Consider the following 24,905-nt stretch of genomic DNA (forward strand, 5'->3'; position numbering starts at 1 on the left):
TTGGGTTACACAGAACCATATAGAACTATCCCACGCTCCCAGTGCGGCGATTTAATTAGATTGGTTAGGCTACTTCCCCTTTTCTATCGCATACTCTCTATATATTATACTAGTCAACGGAGTCAAAGGTTATATTCATCGGGGAACCAGTTAACGATTTGATTGATTCCAATCGAGTTTTTATTACATGAAACACATCTCAGTTCTTTCATCCACTGTGCGAGTCACTATTCCAATGGGGTGATTTGTTATAAGGGGTGGGTCGCTAAGTGGTTAATTCTCAAGGGGGCGAATCGTTCCAGGCTTAGCATAAACAAATACATGTCTTACAACAACGCATGTGATGATCATATTTTTATAATACTTTTATCATTAAAATGAACTATGGTATTATTTTTTATTGGCTGCAAAACATCTTTGTAATTAAAATGGTATTGATTTTTTATAATATACTGAAAGAAAAAGTTTCATGATAGAGATCATTCAAAAATTATAGCTTTGTTTAGCCTAATAGTTTGTTTGTGTCCGAGGCTGAACTACATGAGGATCAAAAGTGTGTAACATTACCTCTACCTGATTTACTTACTAAATGTACGGAAATAATAAACTAACAAAAATATATAATTATGAATTATTTTCGTCTTTAATTAAACACTATTGACCGGTTTCCGATAAAAAAGCAACACACACACTATGACATTAAACATGACTAAATCTTGGGTGAATGCCTTTAAAGGCACTCTCAATACAGCTTTAGGCGACTTAACATTTAAAAGATTGGACGATTGGACAACTGAAAACTTTCCGTTATGGTGACCACCAACCAGACTTACATGTGCTAAGTGTGGTCCTTGAATCCGGGACGATGAGGGTCGCCTTGGAGAAAGTGTTAACCAATGTTAAGTGTATTTTTGGAACACAAATAAATAGGGGATCCATATAATTTACATAGTGCATTATCGAAATTGATAAAATTAAGGTCACTCGCGGATAATAGTTATGCTTCTGCCTGTTGTGCCAATGCAGACTTTCCACCTTATTTGTTTAATGACCTCGGAGAAGTTATGATATAATATCTATTTATATTCGGCATGCACACCATACGTGAATTGTATATACTGGAAACCCTACACCACCTCAATGACCCCCTCCCCAAAGATATTTAACAGGCTTATATGACATTTTATTAAGTTGATTACAATTATTCAATTAATAACTTCGTAAGCTTTCGGATTAAAAAAACAACAACAACATTAAGATGGTGATCGTGAATTAAAATGTTTAAGTTGCCAATGTACAACAATATTTTTTTAAAGTATTGTTGTTACAGATATTTTGTTTAATAATTTTTACGCACCATTAACGAAATTAAATGTTAGATAAAAATACCACTGTCAGTCAATTGATAAAGGCATATGTTTTAAAATATTCGAAAATAAATCACAAAATCATATTAAACTAATTTGTTTTAATTCATCCTTTATTGCCTTGTAAACGCATTGTAAAATTAAGATAAAAGTATTTTATTATATTGTTAGACGTCTATTATGGTTGGTATTCATACACATTAAACTTATACATTAGCTATTCTGGGTTTATTTTGCATACCCTGCTTTTCTTCAAAAGACAACAATTAGTAATTCATAAATGTTTACAACCATTAACGGTTACCGTTACTTAGTTGATTGTTGTTTATTCGTTTCCATCTTGTCGATACGGAGTACTAGTGTTTGTTAACCACAGTGGCTCTCTTTTTCTGTTCGCTCCCACAATAAAAATAAAAATTAGGAGAACCAGATGATGTTTGTTTACAAATGGCGACCGAAGTAAATTTTGACGACGGTGATTCTCCGTCTTTTAATGTTGAATGTGGACAGGAGACATCATACATTTATGTCAGAAATCTTGGATCAGGAGCATTTGCAGAAGCAAATCTCTACAGGAAAATTGAGGTAATGTGTATGTAGTAATGTCGGATTTGCGTCAAAATACAATTAACATGTGTGACCATAGTATCATGGACGAACCATCTTTCGAACCTCTTAATTTTTGACACGTCAATTTGACTCAAATATAATATTGGAAATAGTGAAACATATTAATTCGTGCCTTATTTGATAAATAACTTGTTTTTACATGGCTTGCAACTTTAATTGCTATGTAAATCCTCTTTTGATAACAGATTTTTGCAAGTTTCCAGCACATCCATATCATGTAAAACTAACAATGCCGCCAAAACAACGAGTACCTGCTTTCGAACCCTTCAGTGTACACCATTAAAAATAAATAAGTCACATGTTTAGACCATGGTCACGTGACTAATTGCAGCAGCCAAAATGTGTAAATTGTCAGGCAAAGTTGAGAAAAAAATTAGACTATGTTTTTATAGTTTTTTAAAGGAAAATCCTTGTATATGTAAAATGCATAAAGAAATACTATGATATTTATGTATTTTATGATTATTCTACTTATTCTAACTGTTTTGACGCATTTTAGTCGATTTGCCGCTTCGTACCAGTCATTGTAAACAAATTACTTATACACAAAAAACGGTGACGTAGTGCGCATGCGAATAAAATGTAAACAAATGAAGGTTTAGAAAAGAGGTGAGGTTCGAGAAGAGGTAATTTAACGATAAATCATGACTGATTAAATGACTGTGTGTTCATTGACTGACTGATAATTGGCAATGTTCATTTGTAAAAAAATGTGTTTTTTAAAATTAGATATTTGTTAAAAGTTTTAAAATTTGGGGTGGGGGGGGGGTATACTTTAATCATATGGAATTCTCTCTTTCTGTCAGTCTGTCTGTAGGTAGATACACACTTGTCAAAAATATATATCACCGAAACTACACCATCTGGATGTTTTATGTTTTGTATGTAACTGTGCACTGGCTCTGTAACAAGTTTCATCAAATAATGACCCAGGGGCACAACTGACCACACACTGGAGGTAAAATTATTTACAAAGTCTTATATAGCAAGGTAACTTAAACATTATAAGGCCCACATATATATCTATACATACTGCCAAGCGCCCTTTTGAGCATTATAGGCAGAGGGACATTATCGAATCTGTTTTCTGGGAAGAACCAGTACTTGGTGTCTATGGAGGAGATAATGAGAACGCTCCCCGAGTAGGGAGGGAACCCACGAACTCCCAATCGCTAGGCGGACACCTCATCCACTAAACCACCGCGATTTAATATTTAGTATGTAACATTGTGCTTTGGTTCACTATAAACTTGAAAAAAAAAATTTCCCCTGGGTCAAAACTGGCCAAGCCTCAGTGTCAAATTTTCAATTATAATGACTTGCCACAAATTACTTCATGCAGCATTGTGGGTATTCCTCACTACTTGGGACTATTTCTATGTCAAATCTAATCTTTTAAAATTACCATTACTGATGTTATAATGATGTTATAATATCATTCTTTATATTTTATGTATATTTGCTTTATTTAATTACAAATTGGTTTCAGTTTTTTAGCTTTTATACACTTGTTATCTTTATTCATCATGTTTTATAGTTGGTTGTACAAGCTGCCTAGCTAATGTTTGTTGTTTTATTCACTTGCCGACTTAAAATAAATCTTATCTGATCTTATGTCCAGAAATTATTTTAAAGTGACAATTTAGGCATTAAACATAGACTTTACTGTACATTATAAAAGTTATGAAGGCTTTTTCACAAAAATAAACACTTTTTTGCTCTGTGAACCAAACCTGCAACCTTCTGATCAAAATACAAGGCAAACACTGCCATTTGAATGAATGACTGAATGGATGTATTTATTAATTAAACTGTAAGTGACAAGTCCTGCCCCCAAAATTGGACATGTTAAAATCAAATCATCTCTCTGCTCCAAGGACAAACAAACCCTATTACTATGTTGTTATTTTAATAAATATATGCCCCCTTTTGGTTGGTTTTTCATAATGTCATATAGCTATAAAATGTTCATAGGTATTCATTATATTCATTAAGTTAAAATACATGTTAAATATCAACAACTCCACCAAGGAAAGAAACATCCATAACTCTGTTTTGTATTTTGACAACTTCATGCCCCTTTTAAGCTAAAAAAAAGTGGTATTTCAGGGAACATTAGCGAGTAGGAATCTCATAATCAGATACTTTGTTAAATGTTTTTTGTGGTTGTTATGGTTTAGTTGCATGAAGAATTTTAGTGACAAATCACTTTTTATGAATTTACTATTTTGATAGGATAACAGTCTGGTAGTATGGAAAGAGATCAAGATGGCCAGATTGAGTGAGAAGGAGCGCAGAGACGCGTGTAACGAGATTGAGATACTGTTTCTACTCAACCATGCCAATATCATTACCTACTACAATCACTTTATGGATGAAGACACATTACTGATTGAGCTTGAGTATGCTAATGGTAACGAGTTCAATAACATTTTTATTTTTTTATAAAATTAATAAATGTCTTGCATTTGAAACAGAAAGAAAAAAAGGTTTAATTGCAAATTGGTGCAAAGATCATTTTAAATATCTCATGTCAGTTGGACAATTAGTGGTAATGGCAAAGAAACATAAATTAAGGTAAAAAGGTTTTATAAAAAATTATTTATGTCTCATGAATTGTATGATTGTCCGCAGACTCTAACAAAGTTGTTTACAAAAACATGGACAACATTTTTTTCCAGGCGGGAGTCTTGCGCAGAAGATCTCTAATCAGAAGGAGCCTTTTGAAGAAGAGGTAGACGTTCTATATCTCTAGTTTTAAATTTAAATGTTAAGTATAAGTTTATTTAAATAGCTTTGCCAACAAAATTGCAACAATATTAACATGATTAGTGGCTACACAAAATTTTCTCAGAAAAAAGAATTCATGGTGCTTGCATGTTTGTTTCAGGTGGTCAAATGGTACTTGTTCCAGCTTGCCTCTGCGTTGGTGCACTGCCACGAAAACGGAATCATTCACAGGTTTTCTTCTATTATAGTTTACGGTATATTATCATCATTTTAGAAAGTGCCTTTAGTCTTTGAAATAGAATTACAAAATAAGCTTACCTAATTCTTTCAGTGCTGGAACCGAATTTTGAAGGCATTTGCAAACATTTTGGATCCAGATGAGACGCCATAGAACATGGCGTCTCATCAGGATCAAAACTGTTTGCTATTGTGATAGTATTCTTTGAAAAAATTTGAAGAAAATGCTAATTTTAGAAAATCAGCATACAACATTTAAGCAGACGACAAATTTCCCAGCATGCAAAGGGTTAAGGCTGTTTCAGGCTAATGTTTTTGTTAAGTTAAAAAACAAGGAATTTTTTGTTTTTTTGTGTTTAATTAATGATGTATTGAAGTAAACAACTATGACATAAAAAGGGCTAGTAAATGAATACAAAGCTTGCAGCTAAAAGTGATACAATATGTTTAACAGTGGGAAATTTGAATAGATTTTTATCCCCTGAAGGAGGGCATATAGTGATCGCACTGTCCGTCTGTTTGTCCCTCTGTCTGTCCGTCACACTTTTGCGTTTAGGTTTGAAAAATGCTCATAAATTCTATGTTGCTTCAGATGTAACCTTCATTTTTGGTATGCATGTGTATATGGACAAGGCCTATCCATACGCACACAAACTTTGACCTTGACCTTGAACTTAGGGTCTGCGTTTAGGTTTTGAAATCTGCGTTTAGGTTTCAAAAAAGCGTTTTTCAGGGGCATATGATGGAGACAGCTCTTGTTGTTCTATGAATTGTGTGCCATACATACACTAGTAATGTACATGAAATGATAATGGATTGCTTCAGAAGTATCTCAATTAAAACAAACTTTAATTATTCCCCACTTTAAAGACCTTTTAGTTTTTGTTGGATATCAACAGAATGCTTTGACCTAAGATCATGCATATTTGTATATTGGTAACTTCTGAGAAAGGAAAGAGGCAAATTGATTTTCAGATCACCTGGTTAAAGGTCATAGGGTTTTGTACCAGGAAATTTGTTTGGAAGAATCAAGTCAAAGGTAAAGGTCACAAGTGCTTGTAGCAGGAAATTGTTTCTGCACATTATGTTGAGAATGCTTTGACATATGACCATACACATTCATGTATTGATACATTTTTGTAGAATTAAGAGAACATTTAAGAATGAGGTCATAGGTATAGGTCAGATTGAGGTCATAGGTCCACTGGTCAAGGTCATAATATTTCCTGTGCAATGACAGCTTAGCGTTAGGGACATAATAACCAAATTAAGTTGTGATTGCATCTGTGTTGTATTCTCACAAACTTAATTTAATATAAAACATGCTTGATTTGTTAACATACTTTTTTCAGGGATGTAAAATGTCTCAACATATTCATGACAAAGACAGACTTATTGAAACTGGGAGATTTTGGAATTTCGAAAGTACTGGAGCATTCATCACAGCTTGCAGAGACGGTATGTTCAAATTTCAAAAAGTTATATTTTGTATTAGCCATATCACAAGATATGAAGAAACGCATTCCTGTAGTACCTTATAATTAAAGTGACATTAATTTTCTTAATTATGGCCCTGGAATAATAAACAATATGCTAATTGAAGATGCCCGCTCATTGACTCCAATGGTTTTTATCTTATTATGCCCCCCTTCGAAGAAGAGGGGGGTATGTAGTTTAGCTGGATGACATGTGATCGGTTTGTCTGTCTGTCGATAGACCAGTTCGTTTCCGATCATAACTTGTGAATGGATTTACCAATTGGTTTGATACTTCCCATGTGCATTGGCCTTTGCCTGTAGATGACCCCTTTTGTAATTGGGGTCACTAGGTCAAAAGATAAGGTCACTGTCACACTGACAGTAAAAATTGTTTCAAATCAATAACATCATGTGAATGGAGGGACTAATTAGCTTGAAACTTCCCAAGTGCATTTGCGTTGGACAGTAAAATTGGGGTCACTAGGTCAAAGTTCAAGGTAACTGTCACTAAGTGTGAAATCATTTCCGATCAATAATTTGCAACTGATTCACCGATTGGCTTGATACTTCCCATGTACATTGGCCTTGGACAGTAGATTACCCCTATTGATATAGGGGTCATGAGATGATAGATCATGGTCACTGTCACAATAAGTGAAAATTGTTTCCAATGAATAACTTGTCAATGAATGACTGATTGGCATGATACTTAACATATGTATTGGCCTTGGGCAGTAGATGACCCCTTTTGAAATCAGGGTCACTAGTTTAAAGGTCAAGGTTGTCCAACAACAATTAATCGATTTTATTCGATTATTATTACATCACTAGTTACAATACTATAATATTCTCAACCCATTTACTATAATAACAATGATTGAACAGAAGTTATTAATTCTGCGTCATTTAAAAACTTGTTTAAGTCACACTAATATGATAAGACTCTTATGGCCAGTTTTGTTGCAAATAATCCTGTGTAAAGGCCCTGTCAGAGGGGGGGGGGGGCATCTGTACTGAATGCAGAGCTCTTGTTATCATCAAATTTAATTAATGTAATCTAAACCTTTAAATTTATGGATTATGTGACCAGTTAGCACTCTTGTTTTTGTTTTTCAGATTGCTGGTACGCCTTTATACATGTCACCCGAGTTAATGAAGGGAGAAAAGTATGTTGAATAAACTTTTTCGAAGCAATAGATACATTTAGTATTAATGGTATCAGTTTGAACGAATGTTATATCTTAATAATGTAAATATTAAGGACATAGATGTATACACTAACGAAATTTAATGATTAAAAAAAGAAAGTAAATCAGATCATAATATATTAGGTTATATATTTCTTTATATTATTAAACTGGACCATACTGCAAAAAATCAAAAACAACAACACAACCATTTTAACAGAAACATTTCCATGTACACAGGTACAATAACAAGACGGACATCTGGGCTATGGGGTGTGTCCTCACAGAGTTGTTGACGCTTTCAAGAACATTCCAGGGAACAGTAAGATTATACATACAATTGAATACATATGTATTCATTATGTTGCAATTATGAAATATTTGTTCTCTTGACAGTAATTCAACAATTTCTGCAATAAAACTAGAAGTTTACAAACGTTAATCATATTTTATAATAAAGTTTTGTTGTGAAGTAATTTGTGATTATTGGTTTCGGACATATGATATTTAATATGTCGAAATTTATATTTTGAAGATGTACTCCATTTTGCCCTTTAAAGCTGATATTGCAGTGCTTAAGTTGAAGAGTGTTGAAAATATTTTCTCTTAAAAAATTAATTTAAAACCATTATGAAGCTTGTATGGAAAAAAGGCACAATGCCGGTGTGTTCACATGTGTGTCTTGGAATCCATGAGCATGTGCTTAGCGTTACCCAGGACTTGATGTTCCCTTCACAGCACATTTGGTTTTAGAAGAGAATATGTTTACACATAAAACTATACAAATTACAATCATCATCTTGAAAAAGAATGCAGTGAATGCAAAAGCTGATCCAGGAAATCTCTAAGAACAAAGGCTCAATGTTTGTCTTTTTTCACAAATCATGTCCAAAAAATTGCCAGTTTACCACTAAAAGAGCCAATCAGTATATTTGCAGGAAAAGCTGACAAGCATTTCTGTTTCTTTAATGGAGGAATGATCTAGTCTTCTAAAATTAGAAATATATTCCAACAAAAAAACATAAGGTGTAAAACTTTCAACCTATTCCTTACATGTATTTGATTATCCCATATGCTGTATTATTTTGTCTTTGCTCCCTGACCTTAATGTCGCACAATGCACAATTGAAATAAGAAGCTTGATTGACCAACTTCTTCTTTGAGCATTGTTTTAGATTGTATAAGCATCCCACTTGTTAAACAAGGGTCAGAAATTATAGACTCGTTGTACTTTATAACTTCAAATTCAGTATAAATTAAAATGAAAATCATGGTTGTGCTCAATACTGGGTTAGACATTGAATACTATCATTTTTTTCTATAATTCAAGAACCAGTTGAAGCTAGCCTATGAGATTGTGTTAGGAGAGCACATTGAGGTGGATGCCAACTACTCAGTGGAGATCAGGGCCCTTGTTGACCAGCTGCTTCAGAAAGAGCCCGCAAAGAGACCGTCTGCAAAGGAAGTCATTGATGGCCCTGTGTTGAAGGAACGAGAGTAAGTTTTTTTTAACCTTCAATCATAAGAATAAGTTTGAGATTAAACCTCCAATTGATAGAGAAAATGGAGTGTCAAACCTCTGATCCATAGAGTAAATGGAGTATTAAACCTCCAACCCATAGAAAAAGTGGAGTGTTAAACCTGAAATCTATAGAATGCGTGGAGTATTAAACCTCCAATCAAAAGAGAAAGTGAAGTGTTAAACCACAAATCCATTAAATGAGTGGAGTATTAAACCTCCAATCCATGGAGAAAATGGAGTGTTAAACCTCCAATCCATAGAGCATTCGGAGTGTTAAATCTCAAATACATAGAGTAAATGAAGTGTAAACCTTCAAACCATAAAGTAAGTTGAGTGTTAAACCTCCAATCCATAGAGTTAGTGAAGTGTTAAACCACAAATCCATTTATTGAGTGGGGTATTAAACTTCCAATCCATATGGTATGTAAAACCTCCAATCCATAAAGCATCTGGAGTGTTGAACTTCCAATCCATAGAGTAAGTTGAGTGTTAAACCTCCAATCCATAGAGTAAGTGGAGTGTTAAACATAAAATCCATAGAGTAAGTTGACTATTTAACATCCAATCCATAGAGTTAGTGAAGTATTAAGAGCTATTGGGGGGGTTAGACCTCCAATCTATCAAGTAAGTGGAGTATAACACCTCCAATCCATAGAGTAATTAGAGTGTTAAATCTCAAATCCATAAAGTAAGTGGAGTATTAAATCCTTGATCCAAAGATTAAGTGGAGTATTTAACCTCCAATGCATAGAGAAAGTGGAGAGTTAAACCTCCAAATCACAGATTAAGTGGAGTATCAAACCTCCAATCCATAGCGAAAGTGGAGTATGTAACCTCCAATCCATGGAGAAAGTTGAGTGTTAAACCTGCAATCCATCGAGTAAGTGGAGTTTTAAAGCTCCAATCCATAGAGTAAGTGGAGGGTGAAACCTAAGATCCATAGAGAAAGTTAAGTGTTAAACCTCCAATCCATAGAGTAAATGGAGTATTAAACCCCCGATTCATAGAGTAAGTGGAGTATTTAACCTCCAATCCATAGAGACAGTGGAGTGTCAAACCTCCAATCCATAGAGTAAGTGGAGTATTAAACTTCCAATCCATAGAGTTAAGTGGAGTATTTAACCTGCAATGTATGGGGAAAGTGGAGGGTTAAACCTATGATCCATAGAAAAAGTTGAGTGTTAAACCTCCAATCCAGAGAGTAAATGAAGTATTTAACATCCAATCCATAGATAAAATGAAGTATTTAACATCCAATCGATTGAGAAAGTCGAGTGTTAAACATCCAATTTATAGAGAAAGTGGAGTGTTAACCCTCTAATTCATAGAGTAAGTGGAATGTTTAACCTCCAATCCATAGAGTAAGTGGAGGGTTAAGCCTCAAATCAATAGAGAAAGTGGAGTGTAAATCTCCGATACATAGTGTATGTGGATTGTTAAACCTCCAATCCTTAGAGAAAGTGGAGTGTTTAACCTCCAATCTATAGAGTAAGTGGAGTGTTAAACCTCCAATCTATAGAGTAAGTGGAGTATTAAATTTCAAATCCATAGAGAAAGTGGAGTGTCAGACATCCAATACGTAGATATAATGTAGTGTTAAACCTCAAATCAATATACCAAGATCCTTTTTGAATTTAAATTGCTTCTTAGGAAAATTTATTTCAATATTTTTGTTGTAGAACTGCATTTATTAAAATATGTCTGTGTTCAAAAAATGTTTGTAATCAAATAAATAAAGTTGTGTAGATATAGATACATTTTAGCATGTTAGAAATTAATTTATCAAATAACTATGTCTACCAAATATTGTTTTAGAGTTTTTGAGCGCCGCGTATATGAGCTGAACACAAGTGCAAGAAGGACCAGGATTCAGACATCTATCTCAGTCTCGGAACAGACTATTGTGCCAGTAGTTAAGTCACAAGTCACTGAGGTAATGCATATAACTGACAAAATTAACTAAGCAGTAATTATGAATGAAAACAATATTTTTTGGGATAAATTTTTCAAATGCTTTAAAAGACTACTCTCGTTTGATTAAAGAACACCATTGAATGCAGAAATGATTATAATAGACTTTTCAGATTCATGTACAGAATTATTGTTACAATAAATGCATTAGAATTATTTTGATACACACAACATATGATCATTTTATGTTCCTTATTATTTATATATACCATAGTCCTCAGGTGTACTTTTTCTGTGCAAACGGTCTAGGGCTAAGCTTGTTTAAGGTAATTTGAGATCTTTAAAATTAAAAAAGTGTGTAGTTGACCTAGTAGAAATTTTAATCTGTCTACTACAATTGCATAATTATTCCTGCTAGAGCCTTAGAACAAAGAGTGAAAGACTGCATATACCCCATTTATCTTTGCAAAAATGTAACGCGCTGTACATGACAATTATATCTGGAAAAAAACACGGATAAAAGCTTCCCCATTTCAGGTGTACCAGTGGGGCGGTGGCAAGGTAACCCCTCAGTGTCAGGACATATTTGTGAAAGGACGCAGCCCTGCCTATGTGTCAGCGGGACACAGTCACTTTGCCGTGGTAACCATGGAGAAAGAGGTCTACACATGGGCGGTATGTGCAATGTATATCAGTCTTGATCTGGGAAAACCTGGGCTGAATGCATCTGTGTAAAGTGTCTGAACAGATAAGCCTGTTCTAATCAGGGACGACACTTTCAGTTTTTATGGAAGGAAGTCTCGTCTTGATAAAAACTTATTTTAAGCAGAATGTTTTGTCCCTGATTAGCCTGTGTGGACTGCACAGGCTAATCTTGGACAACATTTTACGCACATACATGTAGTCAGGTTTTATCAGAGCGTGGTTTATATAAAATCTTACACTACTTGTCATTTCATACCTTATTATGCCCCCGGTAGGGTGGCATATAGCAGTTGAACTGTCCGTCAGTCAGTATGTCAGTATGTCAGTCTGTTCCTCCGTCTTAAAAAACTTTAACATTGGCCATAACTTTTTAAATATTGAAGATAGCACCATGATATTTGGCATGCATGTGTATCTCATGGAGCTGCACATTTTGAGTGGTAAAATTTCAAGGTGAACATCATCCTTCAAGGTCTAGGGTCGAAAAAACAAAGTCAAGGGAAGTAATAAGCTTTAAATGGACATAGTTATCTGACCTGCCCACGTATATATTTTTGTTAAATAAATCAAAGCGGCGCAGTAGGTGACATTGTGTTTCTGACAAACACATTGTGGTGAAATGTCAAGGTCAAGGTCATCCTTTACGGTCTAAGGTAAAAAATACAGATTTAAGGGAAGTAATAAGCTTTAAAAAGGGAGAAAATTATTCAATATTTAACATAGCTAATTTATATATTTGGCATGCATGTGTATCTCATGGAGCTGCAGATTTTGAGTGGTGAATCTACAGTCACGGTAGTGGCTTTTAATTATTTGCTACTTAAAATAGAGATTTGTACAGACAATTATTTTCAAGGAAAGTAATTTATATAATTATAAGTCTCATATTATATATTTCCTTACCAAGAATTGAAGTTCTTTTCACAGTTACTGTACAGATTTATTATTTTGATTATTTATAACCCAAATTATTGATTTTTCAAAGTTTTTTTTTAAATGATATAATTTCTTTGATGTTCATTACATACCTGTGGACTTATGTGGACAAATTCAAGGGAAGTAATAACCTTTAAAGGGAAATGATTTCTATACCTGCCAAATGATAAATAGAAATTTTATTTCAATGTGGCGCAGTAGGGGGCATTGTGTTTCTGACAAACACATATCTTGTTTTTATCATACTATAATGAAAAATTGCAAAAAGTCCTTTTTGTTCTGACGAAAATTTGGTAGTCTTTAAAATTGTTTACAAAGGTGACATCATTTCAAGTTGCACATGAATAAGATTAAACTATTTATAATATTACACTAGTTATTTTCACTGGAATTTAATTTCAAAATTATTTACATCTCACAATCATAAAGGCAAATATATTTATTTTACCAAAATGAATGCTGCAGCATAGTTTTTAAACAAACTCTCATCTGACAACATGATGTTGATGTCTGTATCTAGAATCTCCAAGGTGATGGCAAGATTGTAGGTCAGCTAGGTCACGGCAATGTGGCCTCATATAAAACACCAAAGAAAGTGGAGGCATTTGAAGGCATAGGAATCATACAGGCCGAGTGTGGAGAGGACTTCACTGTCTTTCTGACAGGTACATTTTAGGCTTGCTCTGGAAAAAAAGGTCTTCATGCATGTGTGTTAAGTGTTTTCCAAGATTGGCCTTTGCAGTCTACACAGTCTTATCACGGATGACACTATTTGCTTTTGCAGACTGATCCTTTTCGACTTTATCAAACCTCCAATACTGTAAAAAAAAATTAAACGCAAGGTTATATGATTTTACATTTATATTAAGGTCAGTTATACTTGTATTGCTTATTTCTGTATCAATCATATGTTATCTACATTATGCAAAAATGGGTCTTATGCAGTCAGCCTAGACAAGCATTCCTATTAGCACAGGCTGGTCAGTAGCTACTGTTTGCTTGCATGACTTTATACTGTAGAGGGTAGTTCCTGACCTGACTGTGCTTATGTACAGGTTTGTCTAAAATTATGTTGGTTGCATATGTCATAAGACACAATTTATGTTTGGGTATTTAAAAGTTTAAGATTTCCTTCTGTGCCTGATGCTGCATTATCATTTTTTTTTGTGTTGACTTGGAGTGTGCCCCAGCAATCCTACCTAATTAACTTTAACTAGAGTCACAAACATTGGGCCTTACTTAATTTATAGCTGCCTTTTCAAGCATTTTAAAGTTGTTCCTGAAATATTTTTAATTTCTGTGTGGTCTTGTATTGTGGTTGGAAGCTGCAGTACCCGGAGAAAACCCCACCTGTCAGGTATGGTAACCACCAACCACATGCTTCCCAGAACGGGGATTTAAACCTGTGTTGCCTAGGTGAGAAGCCAGTGTACTCACCACTGCAATAAATGGACATATCCATTTTAAAAGGACATTGCTCATATTAAATAATACAGAAGTAAACAACTTATTTTGCCCTATCAGATGAAGGCCAGGTGTTATCTGTATTGCCTTATCAGATGAAGTCCAGGTGTACTCTGTATTGCCCTATGGGTTGAAGGCCAGGTGAACTCTATATTGCCCTATCAGATGAAGGCCAGGTGTATTCTATATTGCCCTATAATATTAAAGCCAGGTTTACTTGATATTGCCCTATCAGATGAAGACCAGGTTTTCTCTATATTACCCAATGAGATGATGGTCAGGTGGAATCTATATTGCCCTGTAGAATGAAGGCCAGGTGTACTCTATATTGCCGTATGAGATGAAGGCCAGGTGTACTCTATATTGCCCTATAAGATGAAGGCAAGGTTTACTTTATGTTGCCCAATCAGAGGAAGGCCAGGTGTACTATATATTGCCTTATCAGATGAAGGCCAGGTGTACTCTATATTACCATATGAGATAATGGCCAGGTGGAATCTATGTTGCCCTAAGAGATGAAGGCCAGGTGTATGTGTGTGGTTTCTTAATACAGAAGTAAACGACTTATATTGCCCTATCAGACGATGGCCAGGTGTACTCTTTATTGCCCTACCAGATGAAGGACAGGTGTACTCTGTAATGCCATATCAGATGAAGGCCAGGTGTACTCGTGTGGTTCCATAATACAGAAATAAAAGACTTATATTGCCCTATCAGATGAAGGCCAGGTGTACTCTATATTGCCCTATCAGATGAAGGCAATGTGTACTCTATATTGCCCTATCAGATGAAGGCCAGGTGTACTCTATTTTGCCCTATGAGATGAAGGCCAGGTGTGCTCTATATTGCGCTATGAGATGAAGGCCAGGTGTACCTTATATTGTCCTATGAGATAAAGGCCAGGTGTACTCTATATTGCCCTATCAGATGAAGGCCAGATGAACTCTATATTGCCCTATCAGATGAAGGCCAGGTGCACTTGTGTGGTTCCAATGACTTATATTGCCCTATCAGATGAATGCCATGAGTAATGTATGTTGCCTTATTAGATGATGGCCAAGTGTACTCTATATCACTCTAGACGAAAGCCAGGTGTACTCTATATCACCCTATCACATGAAAGCCAGGTGTACTATATATTGCCTTATCAGATGAAGGCCAGGTGTACTCTATATTACCATATGAGATAATCGCCAGGTGGACTCTTTGTTGCCCTATGAGATGAAGGCCAGGTGTATGTGTGTGGTTCCTTAATACAGAAGTAAACGACTTATATTGCCCTATCAGATGAAGGCCAGGTGTACTCTTTATTGCCCTACCAGATGAAGGACAGGTGTACTCTGTAATGCCCTATCAGATGAACGCCAGGTGTACTCGTGTGGTTCCATAATACAGAAATAAAAGACTTATATTGCCCTATCAGATGAAGTCCAGGTGTACTCTATATTGCCCTTTTAGATGACAGCCAGTTGTACTCGTTTGGTTCCATAATGCAGAGATAAACGACTTACATTGCCCTATCAGATGATGGCCAGGTGCACTTGTGTGGTTCCAATGACATTTATTGCCCTATCAGATGAATGCCATGAGTACTCTATGTTGCCTTATTAGATGAAGGCCAGGTGTACTCTATATCACCCTATCAGATGAAAGCCAGGTGTACTTGTGTGGTTCCAATGACTTTTATTGCCCTATCAGATGAATGCCATGTGTACTCTATGTTGCCTTATTAGATGAAGGCCAGGTGTACTCTATATCACTCTGTCAGATGAGGCCATGTGTACTCTATATTGCCCTATTAGATGAAGGCCTGGTGTACTCTATATTGCCCTATCAGATGAAGGCCAGGTGTACAATATATTGCCCTATCAGATTAAGGCCATGTGTACTCTATATTGCCCTATCAGATGAAGGCCATGTGTACTCTATATTGCCCTATCAGATGAAGGCCATGTGTACTCTATATTGCCCTATCAGATAAAAGCCATGTGTACTCTATATTGCCCTATCAGATGAAGGCCATGTGTACTGAATATTGCCCTATCAGATGAAGGCCAGGTGTACTCTATATTGCCCTATCAGATGAAGGCAAGGTGTACTCTATATTGCCCTATCAGATGAAGGCAAGGTGTACTCTATATTGCCTTATCAGATGAAGGCAAGGTGTACTCTATATTGCCCTATCAGATGAAGGCAATGTGTACTCTATATTGCCCTATCAGATGAAGGCCAGGTGTACTCTATATTGCCCTATGAGATGAAGGCCAGGTTTGCTCTATATTGCGCTATGAGATGAAGGCCAGGTGTACTCTATATTGTCCTATGAGATAAAGGCCAGGTGTACTCTATATAACCCTATCAGATGAAGGCCAGGTGAACTCTATATTGCCCTATCAGATGAAGGCCAGGTGCACTTGTGTGGTTCCAATGACTTATATTGCCCTATCAGATGAAGGCCAGGTGCACCTGTGTGGTTCCAATGACTTATATTGCCCTATCAGATGAATGCCATGAGTACTCTATGTTGCCTTATTAGATGATGGCCAGGTGTACTCTATATCACTCTATCAGATGAAAGCCAGGTGTACTCTATATCACCCTATCATATGAAAGCCAGGTGTACTCTATATTGCCCTATCAGATGAATGCCATGTGTACTCTATGTTTCCATATTACATGAAAGCCAGGTGTACTCCATATCACCCTATCAGATGAATGCCATGTGTACTGTATGTTGCCTTATTACATGAAGGCCAGGTGTACTCTAAATCACCCTATCAGATGAATGCCAGGTGTACTCTATGTTGCCTTATTAGATGAAGGTCAGGTGTACTCTATATTGCCCTATCAGATGAAGATCAGGTGTACTCTATATTGCCCTATGAGATGAAGGCCAGGTGTGCTCTATATTGCGCTATGAGATGAAGGCCAGGTGTACTCTGTATTGTCCTATGAGATAAAGGCCAGGTGTACTCTATATTGCCCTATCAGATGAAGGCCAGGTGAACTCTATATTGCCCTATCAGATGAAGGCCAGGTGCACTTGTGTGGTTCCAATGACTTATATTGCCCTATCAGATGAATGCCATGAGTACTCTATGTTGCCTTATTAGATGATGACCAGGTGTACTCTAAATCACTCTATCAGATGAAAGCCAGGTGTACTCTATATCACCCTATCAGATGAAAGCCAGGTGTACTCTATATTGCCCTATCAGATGAATGCCATGTGTACTCTATGTTTCCTTATTACATGAAAGCCAGGTGTACTCTATATCACCCTATCAGATGAATGCCATGTGTACTCTATGTTGCCTTATTACATGAAGGCCAGGTGTACTCTATATCACCCTATCAGATGAATGCCAGGTGTACTCTATGTTGCCTTATTAGATGAAGGCCAGGTGTACTCTATATTGCCCTATCAGATGAAGGCCAGGTGTACTCTATATTGCCCTATCAGATGAAGACCAGGTGTACTCTATATTGCCCTATGTCAGGTGTGCTCTATATTGCGCTATGAGATGAAGGCCAGGTGTACTCTGTATTGTCCTATGAGATAAAGGCCAGGTGTACTCTATATTGCCCTATCAGATGAAGGCCAGGTGAACTCTATATTGCCCTATCAGATGAAGGCCAGGTGCACTTGTGTGGTTCCAATGACTTATATTGCCCTATCAGATGAATGCTATGAGTACTCTATGTTGCCTTATTAGATGATGGCCAGGTGTACTCTATATCACTCTATCAGATGAAAGCCAGGTGTACTCTATATCACCATATCAGATGAAAGCCAGGTGTACTCTATATTGCCCTATCAGATGAATGCCATGTGTACTCTATGTTTCCTTATTACATGAAAGCCAGGTGTACTCTATATCACCCTATCAGATGAATGCCATGTGTACTCTATGTTGCCTTATTACATGAAGGCCAGGTGTACTCTATATCACCCTATCAGATGAATGCCAGGTGTACTCTATGTTGCCTTATTATATGAAGGCAAGGTGTACTCTATATTGCCCTATCAGATGAAGGCCAGGTGTACTCTATATTGCCCTATCAGATGAAGACCAGGTGTACTCTATATTGCCCTTTGTCAGGTGTGCTCTATATTGCGCTATGAGATGAAGGCCAGGTGTACTCTGTATTGTCCTATGAGATAAAAGCCAGGTGTACTCTATATTGCCCTATCAGATGAAGGCCAGGTGAACTCTATATTGCCCTATCAGATGAAGGCCAGGTGCACTTGTGTGGTTCCAATGAATTATATTGCCCTATCAGATGAATGCCATGAGTACTCTATGTTGCCTTATTAGATGATGGCCAGGTGTACTCTATATCACTCTATCAGATGAAAGCCAGGTGTACTCTATATCACCCTATCAGATGAAAGCCAGGTGTACTCTATATTGCCCTATCAGATGAATGCCATGTGTACTCTATGTTTCCTTATTACATGAAAGCCAGGTGTACTCTATATCACCCTATCAGATGAATGCCATGTGTACTCTATGTTGCCTTATTACATGAAGGCCAGGTGTACTCTATATCACCCTATCAGATGAATGCCAGGTGTACTCTATGTTGCCTTATTAGATGAAGGCCAGGTGTACTCTATATTGCCCTATCAGATGAAGGCCAGGTGTACTCTATATTGCCCTATCAGATGAAGACCAGGTGTACTCTATATTGCCCTATGTCAGGTGTGCTCTATATTGCGCTATGAGATGAAGGCCAGGTGTACTCTGTATTGTCCTATGAGATAAAGGCCAGGTGTACTCTATATTGCCCTATCAGATGAAGGCCAGGTGAACTCTATATTGCCCTATCAGATGAAGGCCAGGTGCACTTGTGTGGTTCCAATGACTTATATTGCCCTATCAGATGAATGCTATGAGTACTCTATGTTGCCTTATTAGATGATGGCCAGGTGTACTCTATATCACTCTATCAGATGAAAGCCAGGTGTACTCTATATCACCATATCAGATGAAAGCCAGGTGTACTCTATATTGCCCTATCAGATGAATGCCATGTGTACTCTATGTTTCCTTATTACATGAAAGCCAGGTGTACTCTATATCACCCTATCAGATGAATGCCATGTGTACTCTATGTTGCCTTATTACATGAAGGCCAGGTGTACTCTATATCACCCTATCAGATGAATGCCAGGTGTACTCTATGTTGCCTTATTATATGAAGGCAAGGTGTACTCTATATTGCCCTATCAGATGAAGGCCAGGTGTACTCTATATTGCCCTATCAGATGAAGACCAGGTGTACTCTATATTGCCCTTTGTCAGGTGTGCTCTATATTGCGCTATGAGATGAAGGCCAGGTGTACTCTGTATTGTCCTATGAGATAAAAGCCAGGTGTACTCTATATTGCCCTATCAGATGAAGGCCAGGTGAACTCTATATTGCCCTATCAGATGAAGGCCAGGTGCACTTGTGTGGTTCCAATGAATTATATTGCCCTATCAGATGAATGCCATGAGTACTCTATGTTGCCTTATTAGATGATGGCCAGGTGTACTCTATATCACTCTATCAGATGAAAGCCAGGTGTACTCTATATCACCCTATCAGATGAAAGCCAGGTGTACTCTATATTGCCATATCAGATGAATGCCATGTGTACTCTATGTTTCCTTATTACATGAAAGCCAGGTGTACTCTATATCACCATATCAGATGAATGCCATGTGTACTCTATGTTGCCTTATTACATGAAGGCCAGGTGTACTCTATATCACCCTATCAGATGAATGTCAGGTGTACTCTATGTTGCCTAATTAGATGAAGGCCAGGTGTACTCTATATTGCCCTATCAGATGAAGGCCAAGTGTACTCTATATTGTCCTATCAGATGAACGGCAGGTGTACTCTATATTGCCCTATCAGATGAAGGCCAGGTGTACTCTATATTGCCCTATCAGATGAAGGTCAGGTGTACTCTATATTGCCATTTCAGATGAAGGTCAGGTGTTTTCATGTGGTTCCAACTTCTACGGCTGCCTGGGATGCGAGGATGAGGAGGACGAATTGGTCTCCCCTGTCTGTGTGCCCACGTTTGCGCGCCTTGCGGTTCAGCAGCTGTCCTGCGGGGATAACCATGTGGTGGCATTGTCAAAGGATGGCGATGTTTACACATGGGGACGTGGAGAGTTTGGTGAGATATTATTTTTGTTTAAACAGTAATTGCTACTTGAATGGCAGTTCATTTACTTATATTGAAGAGCTTGTCCCTGAATTTTCTAAATACTGTATTTTACTTGAAATTATTAACTTTACTCAATAGTTACTAAACATAACTATATTATTAGTATAATTTATTGTGTCTCAAGTTATAATATCCTTTCAATTTACTTAATATTTACTATAATTTATTATTTATTTACAAAAATACACTATAATTTCTGAATTGTGAATCAGAAAATGTCAATGTTAAAAATGAACAAGTAACGCTTAATTGAAATGTTGCCTTACCTTGAGATTTGTTTAGCAGAAATCTTTGTGTTTTTTAACAATAGATGTTTTATGTTTTGTCATTTTTTAGGACGGCTTGGTCAAGGGTCAGAGGATGATTGTTCCATACCAAATAAGGTACAACATTGAATATATATAAACTTCAACGCATACTTTGTGACACATTGAACACAATAACCTGAACATTTCAAGTGTCAATTGCAGAATTCTTGTATCTGATATAGATATGAGTGGCGTTTTGAGAAAACTGGCTTAATGCCTGTGCGTAAAGTGTCGTCCCAGATTAGCCTGTGCAGTCCACACAGGCTAATCAGGGACGACACTTTCCGCCTAAATTGGATATTTGCTAAGAAGAGACTTCATTTAAACGAAAAATGTCATAAATGTGGAAAGTGTCGTCCCTGATTAGTCTGTGGGGACTGCACAGGCTAATCTGGGAGGACACTTTACGCACATGCATTAAGCCCAGTTTTCTCAGAACACAACACATATGTTAAAAAGATGCACCAGTTTCATGCTTAAGACTTGATATATTAAGCCTTTATCTATTTATCTGTTACAAGTTAATATTTTTACTTCGTGAAAAATGGATGATTATTAATTTTACATTTTTAATGTTGTTAAAATGTAGTTTTGCAATTTATTTGGACATATGCATTTTGCAATTTTCAGACAATTGTTTTCTCTTTAAATTAAAGTGCAGGGTTCAAGGATTACTATTTTTGTAACTAAAAATAAAAGGCAGTCAACCATTTAGTGGATTGGTTGAACTAATGGGGACAAGTTTATAATACTGTCTATAACTTACATCCAATTCAGGATTGTACCAAAAAGATTGATGATTTTCAAAATATCTCGGGCAATAAAATCCTAACTTTCTGAATTGCTTGAAAGACGAATTTTAATTTGAGCCGTCTCATGCAAAAAGGGTGTTATATGCAATATGCCGCTAGCACAGCACATCAGTGCCGTCTGGTCAGGAGCCACCTTGTTGGCCTTTGAGACAATGACATTTTGCATGACTTTATAGACAAAAGCATAGCTATGTAGACTGTGCATCTCCTCTTTCTGATCTGGACGTATGTTGGCTGCACATGGCATAAGACCCATTTTCATATGACGCGACTCAATTTCACAATTTTGAAAATCACTTTTCTATGATACATTCCATTTTGAGAATAAATAATCGGACTAAAATGCTTTGAAAGTACCATTAAATAATTGCTATATGTATTATCTGCATAAAATCAGGTTGAATTGCAAAAGAAGCACATGGTGCGTTACGTGTCTGCTGGTGCAGAGGGGACATTTCTCCTGACCCACTCTGGTCGCGTTCTGGCAGCAGGAAGTAATGAACACAACAAACTTGGTTTCAACTCGCTCACTTCGGGTATAAAGAAGCACAAAGCAAAGGTAATTTAATTAGTCTGGAATGCGCTAGATTTGAGAAAACCCCACCAATCTGGGACTACAAAGCAAGCTGACACATTTAGCATCCTTTTAAAATAACATGTCATATTGACTATAATTAGCGAAATGCAACTACCATTGGTACACAAATGGGGTCAGCCATGTTTTTACCTGTCTATGGGATTTTTGTTTAAAGTTGTGGGCATCCAGATAACAAATTGTTATATTTTCATAGTTGGTTGTATTGTTTATCAAATGTTCATATATATTTTAAGAAATGCAAATAATTATGTATGCAGAATATGTCTAATTGCACTTTGTTTTTCGATGTATGACCTTGTTGTTTTCTTCACTTAACAATTTTAAATATTGCAGGTAATTTCAAAATAAATTGTTTATCTATGATTATTAAAACTCTAACCATGTCGTAAAATATATGCATGAGTTATTAATTATCACATTGTCTATTACTTATTTACAATTCACTTTTATTTGTAGATATACGATATTCCATGTAAACTGGTGTTCACCCTTGTTCGACCTTTAGTGAGATTACATGTAGTAACCATAGCAAGCGGTGCCAACCATTCTGCTGTCATAGATGGTGAGTTATGGATTTTTTTTTACTCAAATTGACATCTATGCATCTGTTAAATGGAAATAAGGATTTGGTAACTTACCCTATTCCAAAAGACAATATTAAGTGATAAATATTAATTAATGAAAAAAACTGGGTATTAATTTCCAGTATGTGGACACCTGTACACGTTTGGGTGCAATAAGTTTGGCCAGCTGGGGGTTGGTGACTTCAAGGTGCACTCTAGGATTTGTCGCGTGGCACATGTCCTTGTCAACCACCGTGTGGAGAAGGTCACATGTGGAGATGGATTCACAGTAGCCTCAACCAGCGGTGAGTAGCTGTTCCAATAGTTTTAGTGAGTCACAATTAAATTAAGACAAGAGAGAGAGTTAAACTTTAGAAAGGAGAGAGACTAAAGATTTAGAAAGGTGGACAAGAGAGAGAGTTAAACTTTAGAAAGGAGAGACACTAAAGATTTAGAAAGGTCAAACAGAGAGAGAGAGAGAGATAAGATTTAGAAAGGTAGAAGAGAGAGACAGTTAAGATTTAGAAAGGTAGCAAAAAGAGAGAGTTAAGATTTACAAAGGTAGCAAAAAGAGAGTGTTATGATTTAGAAAGGTAGAAAAGAGAGAGAGTTAAGATTTCGAAAGATTTAAAAGAGATAGAGAGTTTAGATTAAGAAGGATAGAGAGTAAAAATGTTCATCAGTAGTTGACAGTCCCTAAGTGACAAGGATTTGCACCACAAAAAAAAGCACACCCATTTCTTATGTTGTTTGTATTTACTGTTCCAGACAACTATGTGTATGCCTGGGGCAATGGGGATAATGGGCGCCTAGGTTTTGGCCATGTTGAAACAGGAGTAAGCTCGACGAAGAAAGCTGTATCGATACCAAGACCGATATTCGGAGCCCTGCACATTGTGCCAAACCTTTCTGCAAGGCACTGGCACACCATCCTGATAGCAGGTGAGTCAGACCTTTGTATGGCAAGAACAGAACATATGTGTTATTATGACTTGCACAATGTACATCGTCAGTATAATAAAACAAACAAAGCATGATTATTATTATGTTATTATGTTGTCTTCTGTTTAAGTATATATAAAAAACTGTCAAGAGAAACATTCATAGAGTAAATTTACTTGTAAAAATGCAAGTTTGTTTAAACATATGAATTATCACTTGCAGTTTTTTGCAAGGCTCGATCTGGAACGCAATCCTGATAGACTGCGAACTGTGATTAATGAATAGAAGCTTTGTTCTTAATATAGTGATTTGTAAAAGGAACATTTGTCATTAAGATGAAATTGGTTTCAAACACAGACCTTTGTATGACTTTTTTTTTATTGTAGTAGTATTTAATGGGAATCATTTACCTGTGTTGCACTATATAATTTAGTAATATTTAATCATTACTTGTGTTGCAGTATGTAGTAATATTTGATGGGAATCATTTACTTGTGTTACAGAGAAAGTGCTTAACCAAAAAACTCTTAAGTCCCGATGTTCATTACCTGGAAGTAAGTAGCAGCTTGTTTGATTTTGAAACATGTTTTTTGTATATATTTGTAATTTTTAGATTGTATTTTTATGGATTTGTTTTATCTTTTCTTTGCCACTGATAATATGGGCTAATATACATGCACTATAATTGTGATATACATTCAATTTTTATTCTATAATTGTGTAAAATATTTAACAAATTAAACATTATGGATGATATTTATCCCAATTGCAGACAGCTGTATATAATTGTCTAAATAATTGGTGTTTGCATCTTATTGATCTTATGTACTGTAGACTGTGACATCATGATTTATCTTTTTGAAAATAATATAAATTGTCACATATGAGCGCTTCAGTGTCTTGACTTTAACTTAGGTTATCTGACAGTTTTAATGGTACTTACCAGATATTATCTTAATTAGGAGACAGCATGCAACATGCAACACCTGCGTCTATTGCTGTAAGGTCAAGGTCACTGTAAGCTATCATATGTGAAACATGGGCATAACACAGGTTGTTTGGGTTGTAAAATCATCAGTTATCAAGCAATTTTAAAGTAATTTTAATCAAATGATCATCATGCATGTCATGTTCAATTCAAGCATCAACAGTTTAAATGTTCACTCTTAGAGGTCAAAGGTTAAATATTGATCATGCATTGTTTGTACAGACTGTAACTTTTTCATTCATCAGGCAACTTTAAAATATTACTTTGTGGATAGACTAACATACATTGTACTTGTATT

At 36.1% G+C, this 24,905-nt stretch overlaps 1 protein-coding gene across 3 annotated transcripts in view; it reads left to right on the forward strand.

The window, feature by feature from the left end:
* Positions 1–1,801: 1,801 nt before the first annotated feature.
* Positions 1,802–24,905, forward strand: part of LOC127873792 (serine/threonine-protein kinase Nek9-like) — a 35,820-nt gene continuing 12,716 nt past the window's right edge. For all 3 annotated transcript variants that reach the window (XM_052417788.1, XM_052417787.1, XM_052417789.1), the window contains exons 1-18: positions 1,802–1,952; positions 4,233–4,410; positions 4,679–4,731; positions 4,888–4,958; positions 6,317–6,422; positions 7,559–7,608; positions 7,870–7,951; positions 8,960–9,126; positions 10,967–11,084; positions 11,600–11,737; positions 13,224–13,368; positions 20,148–20,345; positions 20,733–20,779; positions 21,914–22,075; positions 22,571–22,676; positions 22,821–22,982; positions 23,446–23,619; positions 24,123–24,173. In XM_052417788.1, the coding sequence (XP_052273748.1) occupies positions 1,815–1,952; positions 4,233–4,410; positions 4,679–4,731; positions 4,888–4,958; positions 6,317–6,422; positions 7,559–7,608; positions 7,870–7,951; positions 8,960–9,126; positions 10,967–11,084; positions 11,600–11,737; positions 13,224–13,368; positions 20,148–20,345; positions 20,733–20,779; positions 21,914–22,075; positions 22,571–22,676; positions 22,821–22,982; positions 23,446–23,619; positions 24,123–24,173 (2,146 nt within the window). In that variant the 5' untranslated portion in view covers positions 1,802–1,814. The remainder of the gene's footprint in view (positions 1,953–4,232; positions 4,411–4,678; positions 4,732–4,887; positions 4,959–6,316; positions 6,423–7,558; positions 7,609–7,869; positions 7,952–8,959; positions 9,127–10,966; positions 11,085–11,599; positions 11,738–13,223; positions 13,369–20,147; positions 20,346–20,732; positions 20,780–21,913; positions 22,076–22,570; positions 22,677–22,820; positions 22,983–23,445; positions 23,620–24,122; positions 24,174–24,905) is intronic.

The sequence above is a fragment of the Dreissena polymorpha genome, chromosome 3 (genome assembly GCF_020536995.1).
Source record: "Dreissena polymorpha isolate Duluth1 chromosome 3, UMN_Dpol_1.0, whole genome shotgun sequence".
Lineage (NCBI taxonomy): Eukaryota > Metazoa > Mollusca > Bivalvia > Myida > Dreissenidae > Dreissena > Dreissena polymorpha.